General features: G+C 38.4%; 1 protein-coding gene across 1 annotated transcript in view; it reads left to right on the top strand.

Moving 5' to 3' along the window:
- The window catches only part of RGS17 (regulator of G protein signaling 17), a 126,383-nt gene that overhangs the window by 81,839 nt on the left and 23,396 nt on the right, over nucleotides 1-21,148 (top strand). Inside the window, exon 2 of the mRNA XM_034963104.3 lies at nucleotides 4,944-5,087. Coding sequence (XP_034818995.1) covers nucleotides 4,944-5,087 — 144 coding nt within the window. The remainder of the gene's footprint in view (nucleotides 1-4,943; nucleotides 5,088-21,148) is intronic.

The following is a 21,148-nucleotide window of genomic DNA, read 5'->3' as shown; positions in this document are numbered from 1 at the left end:
CTGTAAAATTCACCATTCTACAAATATTTGTGTACCTGGTATGTGCCAAGCATTGTTACAACAATGAACAAAACAGACAAAAGTGTCTACCTTCATCAGATTTATTGGCTACTTGGTTAGACAAACAAACAGGTAAAACTTGTAGTATGACTAGTGATGATATATTATATGGAGACAAGTTAAACAGGAAAGGGTAACAGGTCATACTGGGGATGGGGTGAGGGAGTTCATTTTTAAATAAGATGGTCATGAAGGCTTCAAGGAGAATGTAACATTTCAGTAAATACTGGAAGGAGTGAAACCCTAAGTGTGAAACAAGTGCAAAGGTCTTGACACGTAATTGTACCAAGCATGGCTGAGGAACAGCAAGGAGGCCATTGTGATTGAAACAGACAACAAGAGGCAGAGAAAAGGAGATACATTCAGGGGAGTAACAAAAAAGCAGACTGTAAGAACTTCACTGTGAATAAGATGGTAAGCCACTGGAGGTTTTGGATTGGATTTGAATGGAAGAGTCTTTGCTGAAATTATCTGACTTAGGTTTGAAAGGCTCATCCTGGCTGCTGTCTTGAGAATAGAATAAAATGGAATTGTAATAGAAGGAGATAGGAGGTGGTAGAAACAGAAGATGGGTAGCAGATACCAGTTAAGAAGTCTCACATTTGCTGATCTGCTGATGTGACATCCAGATGAAATAGAGGAATCAAGGATGAGTCCAGGATTTTTTGGTGTGAAAAATGAGAAGTATGAGGCTTTTCATTCAGTAAAATTGGAGAAACTGTGGGAAGAACACGTTTTTGGGAAAAGATAATGAGGGCAGATTAGAGCATGTTAAGTTTGAGAAAGCCAAGTGAAGATATTGAGTAGGTAGTTGGATATTTGCATCCTGAATTCAGGAAAATTATCTTCACTGGGCATGTAAATTTGAGGATTTTGTGCAGAAAGCTGGTAGACCCAAAAAAGTCTCAATGAGTTCATCAAAGAAGTGATAGAGAAGAAAGACAGAACACTGTGGCCATTCAAAATTTGAAAGCGAGGAGGATGAAAAGGAAACAAGAAAATAGACTGCAAAGAAGTGATGAGAAAGCAGACAGGTGAGTATGGTGCCCAGGAGGCAAGAGAAGAAAGTATTTCAAAGAGGGTGGAGTTAAAATAGTCAGTTTGGACTACTGTAGACAAAGTATCATAGTTGGGTAGCTTAAAAACAACGTAAATTTGTTTTTCACAGTTTTGTTGGCTGGGAAGTATAAGATCAAGATGGTGGCCTATTTGGTGTCTGGTGAGGGCCTGCTTCCTGGTTGTAGAAGATTGTCTTTCTGTATCCTCACATGGTGGGGAAAAGCAATCCAGTTCCCTGGCCTCTTCTTATAAGGGCACTAATCCCATTCATGAGAGCTCAGCTATCATGAGCTAATTACCTCCCAAAGGCCCCAGCTTTTATCCATCACAATTGGGGTTTGGACTTCAACAAATATATTTTGCAAGGGCAAATTCTGTCCATTGTAGTGTAAAATGCTGTTGGCCCAGAAGGAGATGGCAAAATAACTCTTGGACTTAATAATATGGGGACATTGAGATGTCTACAAAATCTGTTTCATTAGAGGGTTAGGGCAGCCCACCCATTTTCGTAATTGATGTAGTCTTAAATTTAATTCTTGAGTGTATCTAAACAGAGAAACGTAGACTTTTATTTTAGCCAGGTCATTAAGTTCAGCATCCTATTTTACCAATTTCAGTTCTGTTTCTTATATTCTACCCCTTCCCTCTAATTTTGTTTTCTTCTGACGGAAGTAGGTTCCAGCAAATATTTGAGTAATCAACTCAGTGAGTTTATCAGAAATAATCTTCACTCTTGAATTTTTACTTAGGTGCATATAAAATTGTAGGATGATTATTATCCCTCAGCACTTGGAACACATAACTCCATTGCCCACCATCTTCAGCATCTAATATTGCTCATGGAAAGTCCACTGGCAATCAAAGCATTACTTGTGTGTGGGTAATTCAGCTTTTGTCTTTATCATCTAGATGTGTTTTTACTATTTTGTTTATAAGTGTAGATTTATTTTTATTTTTATTCATCCTACTCAGCATGTGGTATACTCCTTTATGTGAGGCTTTGTTCTGTTTTGTTTTCTTCCAGTTCTAGGGAGTTCTTGGCCAATTTTCCTTAAAATATTATGACTTTCCTGACAATCCATTATTTTTCCCCTTATGAAGAAAATCTTGTTGGGTATATATTGGGGCCTTTCAATGTTACTGGTCTGCTTATCTCAATTCTCTTTTCATGTTGTAGCTTTTCATCACTCTTTGCTGAATTCTGAGTATATTCCTTGGCACCATCTTCGGGATTGTTTGGGAAAGAAATGATTATGTGTAAATCTTTTAATAGCTATTTGTGTTTGTTTTTACATTCCCGTTATGTCTTTTCTTATTTCATATTTGCCAATTTTTGTTTTATAATTTATTTTATTATTTATTTTTAATTGACAAATAATAATTGTACATATTCATGGGGTACATAATGATGTTCCAGTACATAAAATGTAGAGTGATAAGGTCACTTATCACTCTATGGTAATAAAGGATCATTACCATATTCATCGTCTTAAACATTTATCATTACTCTGTGTTGGGAATTTTCAATATCCTCCTTCCAGCTATTTAAAACTATATATTATTGTTAACTTTAGTCATCCTACAGCGATGTGGAACACTATAACTTATTCCTCCTATCTAGCTGCCATTTTATATCCCTTAAAAAATGTATCCATATCCCTCCCTTACTCCTGCCCTTCCCAGCCTCTGGTATGCTATGTCCTTCTTTTTACTTCTATGAAATCAATGTTTTTTAAACTTCTACATATGAGTGAGAATATGTGGTATTTAACTTCTGTTCCTTGCTTATTTCACTTAATATAATATCTTCCAGTTCCATCCATGTTGCTGTGAATGACAGGGTTTCATTATTTTTAATGGCTAAATTAGTATTCCATGATGTATATATACCGCATTTTCTTTATTCATTAATCTGGTTTTGGACACCTTGGTTGATTCCATATCTTGGCTATTGTGAATAGTGCTGCAGTCAACATGGAGGTGCATGTATCCAAAAGGCATCCAAATTGGAAAAGGGGAAGTCAGATATGTTTTATAATTTATTGTTCTCCCATTTAAATTGTATCCTTTCATTTATCACATTGTTTATCTTAAATATATGTTTGTTAAACTAATTTTAGGTGATTCTGTTATTAGCATTTGATCAGGAATATATTAATCTCCTAATTGTTGAGTTGGTTGTCTGTTTTCTGGTGTTAATATGGATTTTTGCTTTCAGGTAACACATTGAGTGAGAGATGTATTTCTTACTGTCACTTACTCTTCATAATGTAATGCTTTTCATTTGTTTCCACTAATCCCTTAAGACCCTTAGTCTTGAAGCAGCTCTTTTATCAGTATCTCAGGATTCCCTGCCATCTGCCAGTGATTTTGGAAAATTCCCTGACCCAGTCACTGAACAAATAAGCTGATTGGCTGAAGTCTGATCTGGATGGCTTTCTCTGCATCCTACCCTGTCTGCAGCTAGGCATTACTGAATCGTAGAAATTATTTTTTCAGTACCTTTTTATGAATGGCACAATCACAGCCCCTGATTTTTTGCAGGCAACCTGGAATCAGACTCCCACTCCTCCTAGGGGAGCATCTGACACCTCACTGGAGTGTGGACCTTTGCCCGCTTCTGTTTCAATATCTGAATTGCAGAATTACTGTGGCTTTAGACCCCATTCACCTACGACTGTGGTTTTCTGCTCTGTTTCTGGTCGAAAAATATGTTTATCTGGTTTTCAAGAATACAGTATTTTTTAAAGTGTTTATCATTGTATTCAGAACTGAAAATATCATTTTAAAATAATAGCTCATAATGCCAAAATAACCTGAAGCACTTTATAGTTTTAATAAGTACTGCTCTCAGCCACACATTTGACAATATATGTGTATGATTTACATACATTGCCTATTTATGAAAAACATCATTCAGTAGATTGCATTACTTTTTCTAAGAGTTCATGCTAAATTTGATATTACTCAAAGACAAAACTTTTTATTTTAATCCTCAATACAGTCTTAGATCAGGATTGGTCCTATAAATAGGTAGCAACTCATTTGGCCTTATTTGTAAGATCACAGATAGGACATTCTGTATCCCAATATTTATTTTATCTGCCATGATATATAAATTCCACCAGAGTAATTCCCCTGAATTTAATGACTTTTATTTTCCCCCAAGCCTCCGTTAAATAAAAATAAATTTGGGGGATGGAAGAAGAGAAGCTAATGCCTTTGCAACACTGACACCTAACAGAAAATAAGGCCTTTTGGTAATGTTATTAAGGTTAGGCCTCTGGAGGATGAGTCAAAAGTGCCAAAAAGGATATTGTGTTTCAAAGGAAGTGAGAGGGCGCCAAGAATAAACTTGATCTTCCTCATACTCTTATATAGTTAGAAACCATGCAACAATCATTTATAAAGCTCAATTTACCTTACTGTAAACATTAGTGGAAAAACGAGTTACATACACCCTCTATAATCACCGAATGGTGTCCATAAAAAAGGCAGATTTAATCATTCTTGAGTAAAGAAGGAAGTTAAAAATAAATTTTCAAACCTTATCATATTTACTTTACCAACAATCTTGATTACGTGGCAACTTTGCTGCTATAATTTTATGCAGCAGCTCAAGGTAGACGTTCCTCCCCAAAGTTTTTAGTATATTCTTCTAAAAAGTTTTCCCGAGAATTTTTAGTTTGGCCTCTCAAGCTTCCTTATTTTACCTTTTCTTAAATTACCTCCCTCCTTCCTTAGTGAAATGAGCCTTCCTTCAGCATACGCAACTTATCCTTATTGCTTTTTTCATACCCAATTGTTTGTTTTATCTCTTTCAGCCAACTGGGTCCTGAAGTAGCTGAAATGCGAAAAAGGCAGCAGTCCCAAAATGAAGGAACACCTGCCGTGTCTCAAGCGCCTGGAAACCAGAGGCCCAACAACACCTGTTGCTTTTGTTGGTGCTGTTGTTGCAGCTGCTCCTGGTATGTCATGTTACCTGTAGGATGCCACACCCAGGCTTGGCAGGCACTAGTGTGAACATGCATGCCAAATCTCAGAACTGTAGAAACTGCTCAACATGTCTTTTTTTGTTCTTTCTTTGCAAGTAGGACTTATTGAAGACTATCATTGGTTTAATGCAAATACTTTCACAAACAAAATATATAATATTTCCCCAAAATCTACATTTAAATTGATAATAAGGTAAAAAAAATGAAGAGGTGTTTTATATCATGTTTTTCTCCATCCATGCTTCTTAAAGATATGGGTAAAAATAAGATTTTAGTTACATTTGTATTTATCAATAAGCAATATTCTCCAATGTTACAGTCAAGAACATTAAAATAACATCTAGTAATATTGCATGTAGTATTGAATGTGTTTTTTTTTTTTTTAGTTCTCTGCTGCTACTTGATAGGGTGTTGAGCATTCAGCTGTATGACCAGATAACTGTAAGTCAGGGTAACAACCTCTGCCCAGAATTCCTGCCAATAAGGACAGAGAGAAGAGTCATTGACTCACAACTACCTATCTAAAAGGTCAGTGGCTGTGCTTGGAATGAAGTCCAACTCAGTTCATTGAAAAATCCTGAAATTAGAGCCAGAGAACCTGCTTCCCACTGTGGTGTTATCACTGGCAGGCTCTGGGACATCATGCAAACTCATAATCTCTTTGTCCTTTGATTTCCTCATTGGCAAAATGATGAAGAGTTAGACAAGCTAATTCCCAAGGTGCCATCTAGTGCTAAACATCCGTGATCCAGGGAGCTCAGAGAACCTGCTCGAGTTCCGGATTCATAAAGTGCCTAACATTTATGCAGATGAGATTCCTCAAGGGGATGCTAGACTTCATGGAACTTTCCTTTGAACCATACATTTTGGGGTCTTTTAACATACAGTTTACAAGTGGATCTTCTAGCCCAGCAGTGGTCTTCTGGGTCTCCCCAGACTAATTCAGAACCTAGAGAAAGGCCCATATGTTGGAGTCATCTCTCTGTGTATTATCTCTACAGTTTCCCAACATATATTGAGGTTTCTTTTTTGATATGGCAAAACGTTGTATCATTGTGGCCAAAAGAAGGTAAAGAGGGCTGTACTAGAGTGGTACCCTTGGTGATGAACAAGTTCCATCCACTCTAGAAAACTCCAGTTTCAGAAAAACATCAGTCATTGTAGTAATCTGGAAAGCTTAAGTAGTTTTTATAGATATCAATATTGCTTCCCAGATGATGATTCTTTGTTACAGAAAGTCATACTGTATTAGTCCATTTTTATGCTGCTATAAAGAAGTACCTGAGGCTGGGTAATTTATAAAGAAAAAGAGGTTTAATGGACTCACAGTTCCACAGGGCTGGGGAGGCCTCACAATCATGGCAGAAGGTAAAGGAGGAGCAAAGGCATGTCTTACATTGTGGCAGGCAAGAGTGCATGTGCAGGGGAACTGCCCTTTATAAAACCATCAGATCTCGTCAGATTTATTCACTGTCATGAGGACAGCGTGGGAAAAAAACCATCCCCATGATTCAATTACCTGCCACCGCATCCTTCCCATGACACATGGGGATTATGAGAGCTACAATTCAAATGAGATTTGGGTGGGGACACGGCCAAACCATATCATATACATAATTTGTTTTCTTTCATTATTAAGCCTTAATGATTTAAGATGGAGGAAACAGAGTTTGAGATGAAGTAAATATTTCAATCATAGTTGTGTAATCTTTTTCTGTGTCATGCCTAAAGAGATTATCTAGCTCTGGTCTTAATCTGTGAAGTACCATGTAATGACTTACTATAGTGGTTCTGAAGTCAGACTGCCGGGGTTCAAATCTTATCCTTACCCATCTCTATCTGTGTGACCTTCAGCAAGTTAGTTAAATGCCAGTAATAAAAATCCCTGCCTCGTAAGGCCATTGTAAAATTAAATGAGATAAAATACATAACAAGCCAAGAGCAGTGTCTGACACACAGTAAGCATTTAATAAGAGTTAGCTCTCTGGGCTATGGAACACTTCATATTGGAAAATGAAGATCACTTTAAAGAGGAACTGGCTTGAAATACTGTTTTTAAAAAAGATCAGTTTGTGGCTATAACACAAAAATTATCTTGGAAAAGAAAGCTATTTTATTTTAAATTCTGTATAAAACATCACCAATATATTGTTACACAAGGTTGAGGAATAGACTTCTAGTGCTCATTTGCACTATACCAGGTTCCTGTAATCGGTATATGATTTTCCTTAGCTGCCAAAACTTATTTCTAAATTGCTTTGGGATTAAAACACCAGAACAGATAGAATACTGAAGTTTCTTTGTGCTATATGTATTAGCTGCCATATAAATATTTAGTGAGATTTGCTTTTATCAATTTTTAAAGGACACATTAAATAACAAAACATTTAACATTAGCACATGAGCAAGAGATTATTGCAGTACACAGACAATAGATGGAGAACAAAACAGCTTTCAGAAGCTGCATCAACTCTCTACACCTCTAGAGTAGATCCCCAAACATTGGGTACATTGGCTGCATGCTCTGTTAGCTCTAGACTAGCAATGCCCTTGTCAGGAACTGCATTTCTTGTCAATGAACATTGGATGCCTGAGTCTAGGCCATAAAATATACAGTCTGTAAATTTACAAGTCCTTCTATATATGATAAATGATAGAAAATTTCTAATTATTATAAACCACTTGATTATTATTTATTTATTTATTTGTATTTGAGACAAAATCTGCTCTGTCATGCAGGCTTGATTGCAGTGGCACAGTCACAGCTCACTGTAAGCTCCAACTCCTCAGCCTCCCCAGTAGCTGGGACTACAGGTGCATGCCACCACACCTGGCTAATTTTTTTTTTTTTTTTTTTAGTGGAGTCAGCGTCTTGCTATGTTGCTTGGGCTGGTCTTGAACTCCTGGGCTCAAGCAATCCTAAAATGCCTCAGCCTCTCAAAAGTGCTGAGATTTACAGCCATGAGCCACTGTGCCTGGCCACTTAATTTTTTTAAAAGGATAAAAGTTAAAGTTCCTTGAACTATGGATTTTAATTATGACTATATTGTCTTATTGCAAATGAAAATGTCCTTTACCCATATGTTTTTAAAATATTATTATTTTTATACTTCAAGTTTATAAAAGAAAATTGTACAGGCTTTCTGAAGTAAAAAGAAAAAGAAATAAATGTTCTTCAGATTTTCCAGGCTAGGTCAAAGGAGCAGAACAAAAAGAAACACTAAAAATGTAATTTAGGGACTAAAAAAAAAAAGTTAGAAATCAAAATATGAAGTAACTGTCATTCGTGAATGGGACCAGTTGTCATGTGGCTGAATTTACTTCCTTTTAAGGAAATAGAGTGGTAAGAAAATAAATTTCTGTATCTAGTAATAAATATAAATACCTCACCCTAAGCTTCATGTTATGGGTTTTTAAACAGTGTAATATTTCCCTCAAATTTGCACTTCTCATTCATATTTCATTGTCAGCTCTTCTCTCATTTTTAAATAGATTCCTGTCTTTATAACATTACCACCACATTTTTTGCGGGGAGGATACAGAGAGTGAGTACATAACTGCTGAATGTTTCCACAGTTTCTTTCAAAATTCTAAACTGTTTAGAATTTAGGCTTCATAGTGATTTAAGCTGGTCCATTCTCTATCTCTGTCATAGAGGCACTTTCTCCCCCCATGTCAGTCTCTCTCCTTATCTCCCTTTTCTCCTCATAGCCCTTGCAATTAAAGAAGAGAAAACAGGAGGATGTGGTTTAGAACCATTAACATCCTTAAATACACAAGCAATGGATGCCCAAATCCAGGGCATAAAATGGACACTCTATAAACATGCAAGACCTTCTATTCATGGGACCAAGCTAGGGTGAAGAGACCATTTTGTCAAGACCATTTGTCTACAGGTTCAAGGTTGACACTGGCAAGTGGAATGTCTCGTTTCTTCAGATAGTAACCTTCTTCCCTTTTCTTTATAAGAAAGAAAACTTTGAAAGATACTGAAGGCTCCTCTCAAACTGCCTTCAGTCAGGACAGCGTGAAGCAGCGAGGTTGTTCAGATGCTCACATGTGAGATAACACATATAAAAGTGCAGGGCAGACTAGAAACTGCTGTGTGCTTACAAAAAGGAGGGGCATCAAAATGGCCATAGGAAAGGCAGAGCTTTCAAAGTTTATTATGAGCTTAAAGCTCATTTTCAAATTGTCCTACGAACTCTCTTGCAACATCATTCAGAGGTTGCGTTAAAATAACCCATGCTACTTTTTCACATAAAATCTTCAGGTACTAATTCCTCTTTTAATACTGACGCTTCTGTGGGTGTCCCATCAAGCAAAACAGGGTTCCCTGTGTGTAAAAATTAGAACTTCAGAGACCTCAGCTACCATCTCTCCAAAATGTTTACGTTGCCCTCTGCTTGGCACATCATGGTGGTGAGATGACGGCTGTGGAGAGGAGAAGAATGAAGTATCACTGGCCACAGCCCTGGCTCCAGCTTGCAGTTTCCAAGAGAATGGTTCTGTCTTTAGCTACTTTATAAATTAGACTTAGGTATAAGCTTTCATTTGAAAAAAAAACAACAACAACAACGTTTGGAAAATGTTGTGTCTATTTTTACAGGTAAGGAAACTGATGGCTTGCTGATGTCAGTAGACCCATTAGGGATCGAGGTGGAACTGAGATGCAAGCCTCTGAATGTCTAGTCCCGTTGTTTGGTCCACTTTAATGTGACGCTTCCAAGCGTTTCATTTCCAGGTTTGATATGAGCCATTTCCAAACACAACTTTCTCAGTTGAATTCACAATCTCATGCTCTCCCGGTATTGCCCATGAGATTTGGCCCACTGCGCTGGACTCTTCTCAAGAGAAATTGGTCACAGACTGAATTTAGTAAATTAACTAGCCTTTTGAAAGCTAAAATTGTCTCTTTTTTGGATACATTAGTTCCCAGAGTTTCCAGACCATGGGATGGATCTCACTGAGTAAATGTTAAGTGCTTCATAAATATGCTTTGGGCTGCCCCTCCCTCCGTTTCTAACAAGTACCATGGCCTCTGTAATTCAAAACAGTGCAAAAATAATGTCCTGTTTTATCCTCTGATGCTGTCACACTTTCGCTCTCTGCCAAAGGAAATACTAAGATGCATGCTTTAAAAGTCAAAGGATATTTTTTGAAAGGAAAAACAAAAATCCATGCCTGCACCATGGTAAAGAAACCACTCCCTGGAAATAAAACTCCTCACACAGGCAAGGTGAATCATTTCATCTGAGGCACCAGGGAATACATGGTTTCCTCTGTGCCTGTCACCCTCAGAGAGCTGATTCATCTCACATGGCAGAATACGTTATTCCTGCAGAATAACTCACACTGCACAAGATTTCCAGAGTACTTGTAAACAGACCATCATACATATCACTTACAAAGTAGCAATACAGAAGTCTCCAGTTTGGAAACTCCATCTTGCCATGGCATGGGTAAATTTCCTCAATGTTTTTATCAGTTATATCAACTTTACACAATCAAAAGACATCTATCAAAATGAACCCAAGTTTCTCAGGCCATATACACAAAACCAGAGTGGACAATAGGACTATGGACTGGACTATGGACTGAATGAGAGTTAATGGTAGAAGGAGCCTCACTCTGGTGAAGAAGTCCAGAGTCCCAAGAAGCCAGGAGGAAGAAATTGTAGATAAAGAGGTGGCAGGTGCATTTGGTGACAGGGCTCTGCACGGTGAGGTCTGCTGACCCCAGATACCCCAGTCAGCCTCAAGGTTCAGACCCGGACAAAAAACTCAAATTTCAGCCAAAGCTGACTCACTCTACATGGCAATGCAGTGAGGACTATCTATGTCTGGATGGGCCAGGATGTACCAGAGCTTCGGAGATGACCTTGGTAATAGACTGGTGCTGTTCATACCCATGGCCATGGCTCCCTCTGCCCTAGAGAAGGCTGAACACGTGAAAGGTCAGAGTTTGACTCACCAACCCACTGAACCATTTTTTATACGAGTGATACTCCTGTCTGCCCCATGTTGTTGTTTTTTAGGTTAATACCTTCGGTAAAAATTATATTACATAGATCTTGTATTTGAATTCACAAAACTCCATATTGGTCATTGCTGCCAGGCATTTTTGTAAACAGATAACTGAAGTTTCATGCATTAAAATAGCAAAAAATAGGCCGGGTGTGGTGGCTTATGCCTGTAATCCCAGCCCTTTGGGAGGCCGAGGTGGGTGGATCATGAGGTCAGGAGTTTGAGACCAGCCTGACCAACATGGTGAAACCCTGTCTGTACTAAAAATACAAAAATTAGCTGGGTGTGGTGGCATGCGCCTGTAATCCCAGCTACTCAGGAGGCGGAGGCAGGAGAATCGCTTGAACCTGGGGGGCTGAGGTTGCAGTGAGCCAAGATTGCGCCACTGCACTCCAGCCTGGGCAACAGAGAGACTCTGTCTCAAAAAAAAAAAAAAAGTAAAAAATGCATATTTTGGCTTACATTATTTGGCCAGTATTAGTAGGTGTTTAACGTTTGTTGAATGGGTGACGGATTTGGATTTGCCAATTGAGCCTACTTTATGAAATATAAAAACTTGTGTCACAGAAATTCTTTTCAAAAATTACAGGCACATTCTCCCAGGCCACCAGATTTTTTTTTATGCACCATTTTTCTTCATGCTCCTGTGTGTGTGTGTGTGTGTGTGTCTGTGTGTGTGTGTGTGTGTTTTAAAGGTAGTAGTACTACCAATTAGTAGTACAGAGGGAATGAATTTGGGGAGGGAGCACTAAATCTGTTTAGCATTTCTGGGATATAAAGTCAAGAAGAACAAAATAGAAGACTAGGGAGATAGGCAATGACAAATAATCAAATATCTTTTCCACCTTATTAAGGAGTTTACACCTTTTTAGAGATGGGAAGCAATTGAAGGGTTTTACGTAAGGAGGGGACAAAGTCCATTTTATATTTTTAGTATTCTCCTGAGGGAATGGAAAATGTATGGAAGAAAATACAAAAAGTAAGGGGGATGTTAAGAGACTTTTATAATAGCCTTGGTGAGAGATGGTGGGGCCCAACAGAAAGAGACAATAAAAGGGATGGAGAGAAGTGCATATTCAAGAAAAAATTAGGATATACTGCCAAGAATTAATGATAGACAAGAAAGAGAAGGATGACTCCATATTGCTTGCATGAGTAGCTGGGTTGCTGGTGATCCCATCAAATGAGAGGACACTGCAATAGGAAGTTATTTAGGCCAAGGATACAAAGATGAGTTCAACTTGCTCTGATTGAGGTATCCAAGAGTTAGTTGTATAAATGAATTTGAAGCTTGCAAGACAAGCGTGGATGAAATATGACAATCTGGGACTCACCAGTTGCAAGAGATGAGAATGATTGGCCCTGGTGAGTATTCCAGGGTGAAAAGCAGGGAGCTACAGACAGAAACCTCAGGACACACCACATTTAAAGAACAATAGAGGAGTGAGAGAGTTGCAAACACAGTGGAGAAGAAGTGATGTGAGAAATGACATGCAAAACGCAGCAAGGGGGCCGGGCACAGTGGCCCACAACTGTAATCCTAGCACTTTGGGAGGACATGGCAGGAGGAAAGCTTGAATCCAGGAGTTCGAGACCAGCCTAGGCAACATAGTGAGTCCCCATCTCTACAAAAAATTTTAAAAATTAGCCGAGTGTGGTAATACACACCTGTAGTCCCAGCTACTCAGGAGAGTGTTGTAGGAGGATGGCTTGAGCCCAAGAGTTGAGGCTGCAGTGAGCCATGATCACATGACTGCACTCAAGCCTGAGTGAGACCCTGTCTCAGAAAAATAAAATAAAACACAACAAGGGACTGTTACAGAAGCCAAGAGAATTGAGAGTTTCACAAAGGGAAGTCTGAGGTTGCAAATACACCAGAGAAGTCCAATACAATAAGAATCATAAAACATTTTGTGATTTGACCAGCCAGGGGGGCTTCTTGGTGAACTTTGAGAGAACCAAGCTTCTCTGTAAGATGTACAACGAGGAAGAACTTGGAGAAAGAAAAGCTACTGACAGAGAAAATGAGTGAGCCCCTCTTTGAAGACTCTTAAGACCCCATATGCTCCTCCTTCAGGGTGAAGGTTTGCTTTGAGAGAAGTTGGATTTTCCTTCCTGACTCATTCAAAGCAAATTATTCCTTTTCCAAGGCAATATGAAATTCAACCATTCCAAATCCAGGTCAACTTTATTAGCTACCTGGACAATATTTAACAAATTCCTCCAGAAAATTCCAATCAATAATGCAAAAATGAGGTTGACTTCTTTGCTACCCTTATTTATAAAATTTCATAGTTGTGTTACACCTGATCAAATTAAGTATTAACCCTACTTTTGCTTCTCTCATTAAAATTCTTCATTATTTCTTATGGGCCTAACCTACTGTCTTTCATGGTCTAGGTGTGGTAGACCTATTACAATCTGCCTGCTATTTTAGGACATGATTCAAGAATTACTTGTTCTGTTTTTGTCAGATAAGACAATCAAATTCACTTTTTGTGAAAATGAAATTGATTTTATAATAATCATGCCGGACTGGGTGCTATACATTATAGCATGTATAAATGCTAGAAAGTCCATATCTTTGTTTCAGACATTAATATGTTACATATTAATGTACATCTTTTTGCATGGGAATATCTGTTCCTAAGTGAAACACAAATTTCTGTCACTGACACTTTGTGTATAAAGCAATATACTTTTTTTTTTTTTTTGTGAGAGAGTCTTGCTCTGTCACCCAGGCTGCAGTGCAGTGGTGCGATCTTGGCCCACTGCAACCTCTGCCTGCCAGGTTCAAGCAATTCTCTTGCCTCAGCCTCCCGAGTAGCTGGGACTGCAGGCATGCACCACCACACCTGGCTAATTTTTTTTTGTATTTTTAGTGGAGACAGGGTTTCACCATGTTGGCCAGGCTAGCCTCAAACTCCTGACCTCAAGTGATCTGCCTGCCTCAGCCTCCCAAATTGTTGGGATTATAGGCATCAGCCGCCGCTCGCAGCCAAAGCAATATAGATTATTTAAAAGTACAGAGCCATTTAACTGCCAATTCCATCGTAATAGTGGAACAGTAACTTCATGTGTTTCGTTCTAGAGGTAGTCTTGCCATATTTGACAATTACATGCAAATTCTAATGGCGTGTCTTCCTCGGAAAGCTGACTTTCAAGAGGCTGTATGGGATAAGGAAAGACCCATGGCACTGGAATTTTACAGACCTGAGTACATTCCAGTTTTATCACATGTAACTATGAAACCTTTGGCAAGTTACTTACTACCTCTGAGCCTCGGTTTCTTCCTCGGTAAAATGCGATTAGTAATGTACACAAATCCCTGCGTAATCCTTTATTGATAGGTATTATTTCTGTCCCTTTACAAGTCTCAGGCCCAGAGGAATTTACCAGACTGTGCAGGATCTGGCTATTGCAGGCTTGGCAAGGTTCTGTTTGCATGTTGTCAGTTAAGGTAGCGGATGCTGTTTCTTCAGTCTGTATCACTTCGCGCTTCCCAGCTCTCACATTAATCGGCACAGGTATACGTCAGAGCAGCCCTGGAGCATGCACTGCACAGCCGCAGGATTCCCAGAGTGTTGTAACTTTTATATAGCAGGGTTTTGTTTCTCTACAGATCAAGATTGTTGTCTTCCATGGTGTCTGTTCTCAAGGAAGTCCCGCACATTCATCCCTTACGTATTCACACACACACACTAACTGGAAAATGCGAGGGAAAGGATGAATGGGTAGATGAATGAGCAGTCCTGCCAGCTATCAGATATATTTCTGAATATTCACTAACAGGGTTTTAACTTTTTCACTCTCTTTTTTATGATAGGGACCCAGCCTTCTAAAGTCAGAAGCTTGAGCTCCAATTGAATTAATGCACATGACACAAATGATCGTATGCCATTTTAATAACAGTCACACTGTTACTGCTCCTAACTAAATAGAAGTCCATTTGGCCTTTTCACATCTAAGATATTTGCTTTCCCATTAAGGCATTCACTTAGTTATAAATTATAGGTAAAATTACAGTGGGTTGAAGGAATAGCTTAAAATAGGATTTTAATCAACGTGAGAACTGAGGTATAGAAGATTCCAATGATTGGCATGTATTTTTTATTTTTATTTTATTTTTATTTATTTATTTATTTTGAGATGAAGTCTCACTCTGTAGCCCAAGCTGGAGTGCAGTGGTGCCATCTCAGCTCACTGCAACCTCCACCTCTGGGGCTCAAGCGATTTCTGTGCCTCAGCCTCCTGAGTAGCTGGGGCTACAGGCGCACGCCACTATGCCTGACTAATTTTTTTGTATTTTAGTAGAGACAGGGTTTCACCATGTTACCTAGGGTGGTCTCGAACTCCTGAACTCAGGCGATCTGCCCACCTTGGCCTCCCAAAGTGCTGAGATTACAAGCATGAGCCACCATGCTTGGCCTGGCGTGTATTATGTAAAGTATATCTTTGTATTCAGACCTGTAATTCTCTTAATTTTAAGGAAAAATAAACTCTGTTTATGCTAAATAAGAAGCTTTGGTCATCTAACTGAACATAAATGTACAGTGTAGATTTCTATTTTCACCATGTAATTAGTTGGTAAATGAAGTTGGCATTCCAAATCAAATCAATATGTCCATGAAGGAAATCCAGTGCTTGGAGTTTCAAATGAAAATTGAATATAGATAAAAAGATGGAATTTTTGATACCCATCTTTTCGAACAGATGCGTATATAGAAAGAAATTGGCAACTGAGAGAGAGAATCAGAGAATGAAGAAATTTGTCTTCAGTTTCCATGGGTCAAAAGAAGAAATGAATGTTCACGTACCACCCAAACAGAAATTGAAATAGTGTGGAGAATCCATTCTCAGGATGGCTCTTTTAAAATATTGTAAATTAAAAATATTTCCTACCTATTGGTAGTTAAAACCCTTTTCTCATTTATTTGTTCTAAGAATGTATGACCTAAGTTCTGTATTATCCCAGCATGAGACGGTGGAATGCAGAACGACTTCTTATCGGAAAGGATAATGACAATGTTAATAACAGTATGCCTGCCTGTTTTTAAGACTAAAGTATTCCCAAATCAAATGACTTTGGGCCGGGGTCTATTCCGAATATTTTGTAAATACCAAAAAGGAAAAATGGTTGCAGTTATGCAAACCTCCCAAGATTAAGTTTATCCTCTTCGAGTTTGATTATTAACACTCACCGAAAAACTGAATGACTCCTTTTAGATTCCTTAGAAAGATATAATTATCAAAACTCCTTAAGAGAATGAATAGACTTTTTTTTTTTTTTTCAAATAAGGATATTTACCCGCAGAAACTTTTTTTCAGTTTTTCCTTTATTCTGACTTGGTTAAAATATTGTATTTATAAAGGTAACACAGCCATCTAGTGGACAGATATTTGATAGCTGATTATTTTACTTGAGTTTAAGTTCATGAAACAAAAGCTTAAGCCAAATGAAATACTTGTTTCATGACACACGGCGCATGATTACAAAATGTGGAGTGAGCCTTTAGAGGGGCAACATGGGGTATTTTTAGGCAGGTGTTTTATAACATTTCCAGACACAAATTTCTAACCACTGTTCCCATCCCCACCCACCCCACTCAAAACCATACTCTATTATAAAAATGTAGAAATGAAAGAGGTGAAGTTCAAATCATAGGTTTAACATTGAGTTTCTATGTGTCTGAAATGTTGTATGTTATGTGGTTACCAGCCCATCTTCTGGTGTCTTTTTGGTTTGGGGTTTTAGTTTTTTTGGGGGGTGGGTAGTCTTTTGTAAGTGAAACATCAGTTCTATTCTCCTTTCCTTGTTGCCCTGTCCTGAAGTTATCTTTGCTAATGGAAGAAAGTCATACTTCCCAGGATGGCCCTCCTCAGCCATGGCAACACCATCTGCAGTCATTAACGGTGTTACTTTTGTCCTTCCTCTTTCACACTTTGCTGTCAAAACCTTCTATAACAACTCCTTTTTGTTCATCTCAAATTCCAGGGAATTGAGAAGTTACTCTTCATCAGATTCTACTGCAAACTCAGGCCTCTGGGCAACAGCTCCTATGGAGTGATAGCTGTGGGATGATACTCAGAGAGGGCATTTATACTCAATGCACTGGATTGTACTAGGAGGTTTATTTTTCCAAACCTTAAGAAAAATCACTTGTGTAAACACTTGCAATACCACAATTAACTCTTCTATGTAAAGAGAAATGGCATTGCAGAGTGAAAATGAGCCTGAGACAGGAAGTCAGAAGATGGGAATTCCAATCCTAGTTCTAATAATTTTGAGTTGTGGGTATCGTGTAAGTCAACCCCAATAACTGTTTCCTTGTAAATAAAACAAGAATGACTAATAACAACTCCCCTGCTTACCTTCAAGGACTGTTGTGAGGAGGAAGTGACAAGGTAATGGATGAGGAAGTGTTGTGTAATAATGACAAAGGAGAAGTCTCTGTTTACTCAGGTGGAAATAAAAAGCTCTTTGGTAAACTTGGAATTGGAATTTTAATATGCAACCAACTTGCCCTTCCATTCAACTAAGCATCTGTAATAATGGGCCTTTTTGTCACAAGCTTTTATTTTTTGTTTTACATCTTGTGAAGTAGTTCATTGCCATTATCCCCATTATGAATGGTGAAAACAAAGCATGGAAAGCTTAAACCATCCTAAAGGAGGTATATTCTACCTTTGGAGTCCACCTCATCATTTTCTTGGATAACACATACTTTGCTGCCTGTTTTATTCTCCTGCTCCAGCCCTGCAACATCTGATATGTCCATTCTGTTCTACATTTGTATTGTGCCCCTGCATGATTTTATCCCCACTCTGAATGAGATCCCCTTTGTCCAGGTCTCCATCTGGCAAACAAGTGCCCATTTTCAACCCAATTTAATCATTACCTCTTCTGTGAAGCCTTTCTCAATTCTCTTATGCAAAAGCACAGGTACCATCAAGGGTGTCTAAGAAACCCCATATGCACAGTTCTGTCCGAGTTCTTATCACAATGCCATGTGATGTTTATTTACCCGTGTGAGCTCCTCAGTAGCAGAGCCTTTGTCTTATTCACCTTTTATGTCCAACCAGGGAACGTTGCATGAACCAGTGTTTCATACACATTACTAAAGTATTGCTAACTCCTCTAGTATTTACTGTGATATCTTGAATGCTGAAAATGAAGTATTTAAAGAATAATCTACCAATTCATTTTCAGAGCCTGAAGGATGTTGATTTCATTTTTGCACCAGGAACTTTGAGGTAGAAGCTGTTAAATAAAAAGAAAAGATTGATATCACAGTGTGAGACTATTTCAATATTGAATAGACTGCTTTTACCAGTGACAGTAGTTCTCTCTTGGAGCCTTGATGTCACACTGTATTAAATTTAGGCATCTTATTGATTCTTCAGTTTAATTTTTCTGTAAATATATGTGGTTTCCTGACCAGCCTCTATCCCAGAGTTACCATGGCTACTGGTAAGTTTTATCTTCTTTGCAACCATTTTAACAGTTTTTCTTAAGAACCAATTGTTTTCCTTACAATAGAAGAGTGTCTTCCAAAATAGACCCTGCGCATATCCATGATGACAGATCAGTAGATAAACTGTATAATTGGCAGCAGGTAATGTTTTTTCTCACTCCACTGTCCACACTCCCCTGTAAACAAACAATCCACGCCCATAGAGAGGGGGCACATTTTCTTAAGTTCTCAAATGTCACAAGTATTTTTCCTCCCTTTTCAAAGTCACTATTTAGAAAATCTCTAATGGGATTTTAAATGCTTATTTTAGTATATTTGGCCAAGGATATTGGCACTTTTCTTCCATAAAGTATTTAAGGTTTGATCAAGACCCTCACAGTGAGCACTGTGTATGTGTTTAGTTCTCTTTGTGGCTTTTATTGCTTAAAAAGTAGAAATGTTAGTTTTAAATGTTACATACATAAAACTCAGTGGGGGAGTGTCTCTTCTTGGAGAGATGTGGGCTAAAAAGAAAAAACAAGACATGTAATCCCAGAATTTTGGGAGGCCAAAGTGGGTGGATCACAAGGTCAGGAGTTCAAGACCAGCCTGACCAACATGGTGAAACCCTGTCTCTACTAAAAATACAAAAATTAGCTGGGCGTGGTGGCGGGTGCCTGTAATCCCAGCTACTCAGGAAGCTGAGGCAGGAGAATCACTTGAACCCGGGAGGCGGAGCTTGCAGTAAGCTGAGATCATGCCATTGCACTCCAGCCTGGGCAACAGAGCAACACTCCGTCTTAAAAAAAAAAAAGAAAAAGAAAAAGAAAAAAAAAAGTGTCTCTATGGGACCCTCAAAACTGTTGATCTGGTATTTTCCTTTTAGGGCTTTCCTCAAACACATATAACGTATATAAGTTGGTCTAGAGCAAATATTTCCAGCGAATTAATAAAAACAACAACAACAATGCACTACTTGGAGCAGGACCAGGTAGGACAGACATTAGTCAATATCAAGACAGACAAACTGTTAAGTATTAATCCCTTGTCTATTTTCTCCATTTCTCTTTAACTTAAAATGGTATTTTCAGCAGTTCTTGATAACTGAAACCTTGAAACCCATTTTTTAAGACCGGTAGTAAAGGACAGTTAATAAAAAGGACAATTCGTCTGTTGCCAAAGTTCAATTTCTACAGGGCAAGACTGTGGCCAATAGTAGATCAAGAGCTGCACAGTGAACAGTTAAACATTTACTGAATGTCTGTTGTAAGTAGTTTTAGTCCAAATGTGTGTCCATATTTTACCATCTGTAGAAAAGAAAGATGTAAACTCAACCTAATATTTTGTAATGATCGCTCTAATATGGTAGCATTTGGGATGTTCGTAAATATCACAGAAACAGATAGAAGAGCCAGAATTCATGTTCAGAAACTCGTGATTCATGCCTGTAGACTCCAGATTTGTCACTCTACAGCAAAGGCACAACGGAGAAAAAAATTTCTCAAAGATGTTTAATGAAATGAAGTATACCTGCGTTATGTGTACTGCCTTCTGTAGGACACTGTGTGGAAATGTAATAAAAATAAACTCAAGGAGTTTATTATTTAAGCAGGGGATGAGAGCTCTTTTGCTAGTTGTGTTATAGTGCCTTAATATGTGTTTGCACACACACATAGAAGCTCAATAAAGGTTGGCAGAATGAGTATCAATTTCCTATTTTAAAAAGAGCTGAATAGAATTTACCAAAAAATTGTACATTTTATATATACAGGAAGTTTTACAGAATTTTGTCAGCAGTGTATCCCCCCCTCATCCACTTTTCCCATCATGACTGGAAATACATCGAATTCCAGAGAAGAACTTTCTTACTCATTCATGAATCTCCTCTAAAATACTTATCTGGCCTATTTGTATAGTGACATAGAGGACTGAGGTTTCCTAGGCTATCTCAAACCTCAAACACATTCACAGCACTCACACGCAAATACCTCCAAAATTATGTGCTCTCTCTGAATTCCTCCCCAAAATTACACTATGCTGAAGGCTTTGCTGTCTCTAACCCTGGGACTGCTGCGTCCAGCAAGGGTCTAGTCAATGTGCAGCAGGTCCAAGGGACCATCCACTCTAGTTTCTGCTCCCCAGAATCCTTCTGGGCTACATTACCTTTCCCTCCATGGTTCGACACCAATAAACCTGCCCCTGTCCCTAGAAATGGGTAGAGGCAAACTCAATGTATTTCACTATGAAATCCTATGTTTTCTATGTCCTTTTCCTGACTACAGAATCCTTTTCAATTCCTATTGGGTTCTCCTTTTTCCAGTGAGTCTGCTCTCTCAGGTCAGTTTTCCTATCTAGCCTCACTTTCCATTGTAGATGGGCCTGCTTGTCAGAAATTAATATTTCCCTTTGCTCCATTCTCTCCGTCCTCACGCTTGCACTTGAGAATGAAAGAGGAATTAAGGAGACATTGTCTTGGTTTCTCTTATCAGACTTTCCAGATTGAGAATAACTGCTTGTTGGGCACCTCTTCCTAAACACTTTCTTTCCATACCAA

Source organism: Pan paniscus, chromosome 5 (genome assembly GCF_029289425.2).
Source record: "Pan paniscus chromosome 5, NHGRI_mPanPan1-v2.0_pri, whole genome shotgun sequence".
NCBI lineage: Eukaryota > Metazoa > Chordata > Mammalia > Primates > Hominidae > Pan > Pan paniscus.
Note: the sequence above shows the minus strand (reverse complement) of the source record. Positions and strands in the feature narration are given on the sequence as shown.